The 8,391-nt window shown below is 40.0% G+C and overlaps 1 protein-coding gene across 1 annotated transcript in view; it reads left to right on the top strand.

Moving 5' to 3' along the window:
- Nucleotides 1-2,929: 2,929 nt before the first annotated feature.
- The window catches only part of LOC103074538 (DCN1-like protein 2), an 8,943-nt gene continuing 3,481 nt past the window's right edge, over nt 2,930-8,391 (top strand). The window contains 4 exon segments of the mRNA XM_082931001.1: nt 2,930-3,041; nt 3,044-3,134; nt 3,136-3,307; nt 7,754-7,889. Of these exon segments, the coding sequence (XP_082787127.1) occupies nt 2,930-3,041; nt 3,044-3,134; nt 3,136-3,307; nt 7,754-7,889 (511 nt within the window).

Genomic DNA, 8,391 nt, shown 5'->3' with positions numbered 1-8,391 from the left:
TCACTTCATTAACATACACTCAAGTGTGGTTGAAAGTTGCTTTTTATGAACAACGAAAGATGTTCCTTTCACCCTTATTGTTTTAATCACATAGGAAATTCCAAAGGTTTTAGGAGCTCTGTGCCAGGAAAAGGGATGAAGACCAAATATATATTTCTTACTATATATCACACATATGGTTTAAGCTAATTCTAAAAGATGATGTTGCTGTAATTAGTGTCATAACGAATGAGTCTTATGTAATTTATCACATTTCATAGTGTTAGAAAAATAAGCTGTTAACTGAACACAAATTAGTCTTGAGAGTAGCTTTTTAGAAATTAATTGTTTTTTAAGACTGTGATAAACCAGATGATTAGTAATAAAACTGAAATTGTGAAATTTGCAGAATTTGATCTTTGGCTATAATTCATAGAATAATTCCTCATAAAAGAAAATTAAATGTTAGTAAAGTGTTTAATTTTAAAGATTATTGCCTGGCAATTGATTTTTTAAGAAGGAAAAAAACTGAATTTACATTAAAAGCAAACAATTGTATTATTATAATATCAGTGGAAAAAAAATTGTTGTTTTAAATGACCACAGGATCATTAAGTTACATCCTTTGTGGAAGATGGGTCCTAAGCCAGAGTTTTAAACTCTATTAACTGTCTTCCTCTTAATACAGGATATTTTGGGAATGTGTTTTAATTTTCCCCACAAAAAAATTATTCCACTCTGTAAATGAAACTTACTTTCTTTAATATATGGGAGAGTAAAGCCCTAAGCCAATCGGATTTAACTCTGTCCTTAAGAAAAATTGTCAAATACGCACATACCCACTTGCACACATACACGCACATACACACACTAGCAGAAAGAAATAGCATGCATTGATAGTTGTTTTTCTGGACAGTAAAGAAAAAAAAAATTCTCCAAAGCCCTCCAAGGTTCTGAGCAACGATAACAGTAATTTGTAGACTTTTCTTTAAGAATTTGCTTTATTTTAATTTTTATTATTTTAAAATTTATTTAGCTTTTAAGTAGGTAATATATGCCTGTGGGAAAAATATAAAAAACACAAGAGGATACCCTAAAAGTTGAGTCTCCCTCTACACCTCCTCAAGTCACCCGATTCCCTGCTCCAGAGTTAATTACTGTGAGTGGTTTTTAAGAATCATCCCAGATATATTCTATAACAACTTAACAGCAATTATTGTGCTGTCCGGTAGAAATATTGATAGAATGCGACCCCCAAGTGCAATTGAAAATTTTCTAGCAGCTAGGTTTTAAAAGTAAAAAGAAACTGGTGAAATTTATTAACATCTTATTTTTATTTGGCCCAACATAGGCAACATGTTATTTCAACATGTAAACAGTATAGAAATATGAATGAGATATTTTTATTCTTTTTTTTTCTCCCAAGACTTTGAAATCCAGTGTATGTGTACACTCACAACACATCTCAATTCGGACCACCCACACTTCACTTTAAAAGTGGGTACTATGCTGAACAGCACAGTTCTATCAAGTTCCATAATGTCTAAGAATCTTTTTTTTTTAAGGAATTAAGAAGAATTTTTTTTTAATGGTCGAATACAATATACATCGTTCTTCATTTTCTTACTCTTTTAGACATAGGTACAGAGTTACATACACATAAGTATACACATTACATAAAAACTAGAAAATACAGAGAAGAAAAAATTTAAATCATCTATAATGCTATTTTAGTGTTTTAGTACAGGTGCAAGGATAATTCTGACGCTTCTGGAACAAGTGTATAATATAAACAAAGTTTAGTCAAAGCCTCATAGGTCTCAGAAGGCTGCCCAAAATGTCAATCAGTTAAAATTTTGTATTGTGAGGTGAGGGGATTCACTAACCAATAGTAAATATATATTTTTTGTTTGAAATGTGAAGTCTCTCTTTCTATCTCTCTCTCCTTTCCTACCAGTCAAATGGAGAGCCAATGCGGAACATTGTTAACAACTGGATTTTTTTTTTTTTTTTTTTAGCTTCACTTTTATTGTTTGTTCTGTAGCTGGGGAGGGGACCACGCAGTACACTTCATTGTATACCATGCATTGCCTTTGAAAACCAGGGTAAAAGGGCTTCTTCTTTGCCTGAAGCCAATTTCTGCCTTCATACAGCTGTGTTTGGATATGCAGATGTGGCACAGAAATTTGGAAAATTACCACGTGAAATTATTGTTTATCTTTTCTTCTCAGGGGAACAAAGTTTTAAAGAAGCTTTTCACTGAAGAATAAAAATCTCAGTGTCTAGCTAACTATGAAGTATGCATTATAAAATCATGATATTCGGTGCCATGGAAAGAACACCAGGCCAGGAGTCAGAAACAGTCCTCGAGCTTGTAGTGTGACCTGGAAGCGCTCACATTGCCTGCTGTTCCACGGATTAGGAGGGGGCGAGTCGGAATTTTTAGGCCTCTAACAATCCCACAATTCTTCTTGCCGTGCATCAGGGCAATGTTCTTTTAAAACCTTCCTGTCAAAATATCTATTTTTAATCTTTAATCTTAATTTACAAGAAAATGTGTTATTCACAGAAGAACTATTGGCTACAATTTTTCTAACGTATCCTTATGATTTATAGCAGGGGTTGGCAAACTGGGACTTCCAAAGCCAACTGTTTTTGTATGGCCCCTGAACTAAGAATAGTTTTTATATGTTTCAATGGTTGGAAAAAAAAAAAAAAAACACAGAAGATTTCATAGCATACAAAAATTATATGAAATTCAGCCCACGGCCCCGGGCGGCACAGTGCATGCCGGGAATTGGAGTCCCGCTGGCCCAACCTGTCGCTGCCTTCCTGGGCGGGTGTCCCGGGGGGCGCTGCGGACGGGGACGGGGACGACACTGCCGGGCCGGGATGGCCAGGGCTGGCGCAGATGGCCAGGGCTGGCGACAAGCTGAGGAGCACAGGGAGAATGCATAAGCTTAAATCATCTCAGAAGGACAAGGTCCGCCAGTTCATGGCATTTGCTCAGGTTGGTGAGAGAACTGCCATCCACTGCTTAGCGCAAAGTGAGTGGAAACTGGACGTGCCACGGACAGCTTCTTCCAGAACCCGGACTCGTTCCACAAGAACTCCATGAGAACCTACGTGGACAAGAAGCTGGAGCAGCTGTATAACAGACCCACAAGATGAGAATAAAATTGGAATTGATGGAATTCAACAGTTTTGTGATGATTTAAGCCTAGATCCTGCCAGTATCACTGTTTTGGTTATAGCATGGAAATTCAGGGCTGCGACTCGATGTGAATTTAACAAAAAGGAATTTGTAGATGGCATGACAGAGCCTGGGGTTGGGATAAAACTTCATTCATACCTTAAGATGTTTCTTACTTGCTGGATGAGTTGGAGAGGGTGGGTCTGCTTCCAGCTTCTGAAGGCCCTGGAATTCTGTGTTCCTTGTCATATTCAGCTGTGGATGCACATCCCGTGAGTTCTCAGTTCCCCCAACTCCAGCCCAAAGCAGGCAGAGCAGGATGGTATTTAGCAACTGGTATCACATTTCCAGAAGACCTCACAAGATGTCTCAACTAGAGACATTTTGACAAAGAGGAACCAACCAGTATATACATGGAGGGGACAACAAGGAGGGGAAGGTTATGTGTTAATGAATTAAGAGCAGAGGAAAGGGGGAAGGAAGGAAGGGAGGGAAGGAAAGGAGGAGGGAGGGAGAGAAGGGAAAGAAGGGAGGAGGGAAGGAAGGAAGGAGGGAGGGAAGGAAGGAAAGAGGGAGGGGGGAAGGGAGGGAAGGAAGGAAGGAGGGAAAAAGAGGAAGGAGAGGAAGGGAGGGGGAATCTGAAGGACATTTCTTAATGATAAAAGTTTTATTTCACGAGGAGTGTAATAGTTTGTTTAAAGCAGAAGTTAACACTGTAAAGAGAAAGATACAAATCTACAAGCAAAGTGGGGAATTCTCACATACATCTTACCAACTGGTAGAGTAAGTGGATGAAAAATCAGTAAGGAAATAGATTTGGAAAAGGAAATAGAACACTGCCCTTGATGTTGAAGAATACATATTCTTCTCAAAAAGACATAGAACGTTTATAAATATTGACCATAAACTGGGCCATAAAGTAAGCTGCGACAAATTTCAAAGACTTGAAATGAAACAGAGCATGTTTTCTGAGCACAATACAATCAAGCGAGGAATATAACAAAAAGATAGATAGGTTGAAATATGTGTGGATATTATACCTCTGAATAACCTTTGGGTTGAGAAAGAAGGTACAATGGAAATTAGAAAGTATTTTGAATGATAAAACACTGCTTATGAAAACTTGCAGGATTCAGCTTCTTAAATGCATATTTTAAAAAGAAAAGTTGAAAATCAGTAAGGAAAGCATCCATCCATTTCTCTCAAAGTAGAGAAAAGAGCAAGAAGTTAAACTCAAAGAGTGTAGGCAGAAGGAATTAATTTTTTTAAACAGGCAGTAATTTAATGAAATTTTTTAAAAGTTGTAAGTAGAAAGGATTTGTAAAGCCAAAAGCTTGTTATTTGAAGACTTATAAAGTAAAGAATAACAAATAACCAATATAGAATGAAGGCGGGACATCACTATAGACCCTACAGATTAAAGGATGAAAGTATTATGAGAAACTTTATGTTAGTAAATTTGAAAACCTAAATGAAATAGACAAGTTCTTTAAAAAATGGCAACTTACTGAAATGGGCATGTGAAGAAATAGTTCCATAACTCTTAAAGAATCTGAACCTATAATTTAAAATCTTTTCAAAGAGAAACCTCTTGGCCAGGATTGGTTCACTGGCCCATCCTACCAAGCTTTTAATAAAGAGAATAACACCAATTTCACACCACCTCTTCCAGAGAATAGTACAGGAGGAAGCACTCCCCAATATGTTTTGAGGCCAGCACAACCTAGATAATAAGACCTAGAAAGGACATTTTGAGAATGGAAAATTACAGGCTGCTCTCAGTCATAAGAATCACAAGATGCATATGATGAACATAAGGTGCAAATATCCTAAACAAATTTTCAGCAAAATAAATCGAGCCCCCAAAACAAATCAACCAAAAAACCAGGATAATTTGTCATGACAAAGTTTGCTGTAGCCCAGGAATGCAAGATTTTTTAACATTACAAAGTTGATCAATGTAATTTGTCACAGTAACAGAAAAGTGAGGGGGTGGATATTATCTCAGTGCATAACATGGGACTTTTCAAGCTACAGTAATTAGGAGTACATGGAATTGGGGGCCAGAATAGATGAAAAGGCCAGTGGAGCAGAACGGTGAGCCCAGAAACAAATCCATGTTTACAGGAACACTTGATTTATGGGAAAGGTGGCCCTTTAGAGAAGTGGAGAAGGGACAGCTTTTCAGGAAATGGTCCTGAGAGAATTGGCTAGTCGTATGGAAAAAAAATGCATCTTGATCTCTACCTCACACCGTACATGAAAGTCAGTTCAAGTGGGTCGTAGAGCTCGGTGTGAAAGACTGAAGGCAGAAACCTTTAGAAAATAATGGAGGATAATCTCCTTATGGCCCTGCCATAGGGCAGGTTGCAAGACGTCATCAAAAATCACTGTAGAGGTAGGGTACTGGCACAAAAACAGAAATATACATCAATGGAACAGGATAGAAAGCCCAGAGATAAACCCACACACATAGGGTCACCTTAGTTTTGATAAAGGAGGCAAGAATATACAACGGAGAAAAGACAGCCCCTTCAATAAGTGGTGCTGGGAAAACTGGACAGCTACATGTTAAAGAATGAAATTAGAACACTCCCTAACACCATACACAAAGGTAAGCTCAAAATGGATTAAAGACTTAAAAGTAAGGCCAGACACTATCAAACTCTTAGAGGAAAACATAGGCAGAACACTCTATGACATAAATCACAGCAAGATCCTTTTTGACCCACCTCCTAGAGAAATGGAAATAAAAACAAAAATAAACAAATGGGACCTAATGAAACTTAAAAGCTCTTGCACAGCAAGGGAAACCATAAACAAGACGAAAAGACAACCCTCAGAATGGCAGGAAATATTTGCAAACGAAGCAACTGACAAAGGATAAATCTCCAAAATTTACAAGCAGCTCATACAGCTCAATATCAAAAAAAACAAACAACCCAATCCCAAAATGGGCAGAAGACCTAAACAGACATTTCTCCAGAGAATATATACAGATTGCCAACAAACACATGAAAGGATGCTTAACATCACTAATTGTTAGAGAAATGCCAATCAAAACTTCAATGAGGTATCACCTCACACCTGTCAGAAGGGCCATCATCAAAAAATCTACAAACAATAAATGCTGGAGAGGGTGTGGAGAAAAGGGAACACTCCTGACTGTTGGTGGGAATGTAAACTGATACAGCCACTATGGAGAACAGTATGGAGGTTCCTTAAAAAACTAAAAATAGAACTACCATACACCCAGCAATCCCATTATATACCCTGAGAAAACCATAATTCAAAAAGAGTCATGTACCACAATGTTCATTGAAGCTCTATTTACAATAGCCAGGACATGGAAGCAACCTAAGTGTCCATCAACAGATGAATGGATAAAGTAGATGTGGCACATATATACAATGGAATGTTACTCAGCCTTAGAAAAAAAGAAACTGAATTATTTGTAGTGACGTGGATGGACCTAGAGGCTGTCATACAGAGTGAAGTAAGTCAGAAAGAGAAAAACAAATACCGTATGCTAACACATATATATAGAATCTTAAAAAAAAAAATTGGTTCTGAAGAAACTAGGGGCAGGACAGGAATAAAGACGCAGACGTAGAGAATGGACTTGAGGACATGGGGAGGGGGAAGGTTAAGTTGGGACGAAGTGAGAGAGTGGCATGGACATATACACACTACCAAATGTAAAATAGATAGCTAGTGGGAAGCAGCCACATAGCACAGGGAGAGCAGGTTGGTGCTTTGTGACCACCTAGAGCGGTGGGATAAGGAGAGTGGGAGGGAGACACAAGAGGGAGGAAATATGGGGATATATGTATATGTATGACTGATTCACTTTGTTATAAAGCAGAAACTGACACACCATTGTAGACCAATTATACTCCAATAAAGATGTTAAAAAAAAATCACTGTAGAGAAGACTGATAGAGTGTAGTACACTAAAATAAGAACTTCTGACCAAGAAACAGCATTGAGAGGTGAAGAGGCATCCACGTGAGGGGTTGGGGCCATGAGATACACAACTGACAAAGGCCTGTGTCCCTGATGTGTAGAGAATTCCCACAGAACAACAAGAGAAAGATAACCTAATTGAGAATGGGCAAGAGACTCGACCAAGCCCTTCACCAAAGATGCTTTCCAAGTGGCCAGTGAAAATACAAGCAGGCGCTCAGCCTCATTCATGGCGGTGTGCAAATTAGAATACAACGAAACAGGACCTCACAACTCACTCTTCCAGGACGGCTCCAGAACAGTGCTCGTGGGCAGTCAGCTTGGAGAACCGTTTAACAAGACTTATGGGTGGGTGTCTGCCTCGACACATTCACTTGTGTGCCAGGATACACGTACAGAAACCATTTAACAACATTCTTTGTGACCAGAAAACTAGAAACAGCCAAAATATTTACCATCAGTAGTGCATAGAAGTTATAAAATATGAATAACGGTGGAGTGCTGCGTGACAATGGAAATGAGCCAGCCAGAGCCCCACGGTCACACACACAATGTTGGTGCAGAAATCCAGATGCACAATAGCACACCGGGGGTTCCCACTTGTAAACTTCGAAGCAGGGGTGCAACAGTGCAGAGAAGCTGAAAGCTCTTCTGCCGAAAATGGAGTTGGAGCTTAAGGACACACTGAAGTTCAAAGACTTTTACCAGCTCACCTTCACCTTTGCTAAGGGCCCGGGGCAGAAGGGACTAGGTGTGTGTGCAGTGGATGTTCTTACCTTCCGTCTCGGTCATCCTACGTTTTTGCCTCTAAGCAGCACATCGAGAGGGTCCGACTGAGGCAGCAGGCCCTCCGGGGTCAGATCAAGGAGGGGGGCCCAGGCCCTATCGAGCACCATTTCCTTGTTCCCATGGCCGGGATTGCCCCCCTTTTTTTTGTTTTCTCCAGGTTTGTGGGTCTGTGCTGTCATTTGGGCACTTTGCACTGCGATGAGCATCTTGTCACACTCTGTGACACTGCCTCTCTCCCGGGTGGCCCGCCCTGTGGATGGGTTTCTTGCCCTGCATGCTACCCACTCATCACGCACCACCAGGGCCCCATCAGGAACTTACTGGGATGGATCTGCTTGTAACTCCTTGACTACTGGAGACTATGGGGCGTCTGCTGCCGTAGAGGGGAGCTGGGGGCAGAGGAGGCGCCCAGGGCTGTGAAGGCGCAAGGGCTCTGCGCGTCCCACCCCCCAACCCCCCCCCCC

This window comes from Lipotes vexillifer, unplaced genomic scaffold (genome assembly GCF_000442215.2).
Source record: "Lipotes vexillifer unplaced genomic scaffold, Lipotes_vexillifer_v1.1 scaffold1549, whole genome shotgun sequence".
NCBI classification, from domain to species: domain Eukaryota; kingdom Metazoa; phylum Chordata; class Mammalia; order Artiodactyla; family Lipotidae; genus Lipotes; species Lipotes vexillifer.
Note: the sequence above shows the minus strand (reverse complement) of the source record. Positions and strands in the feature narration are given on the sequence as shown.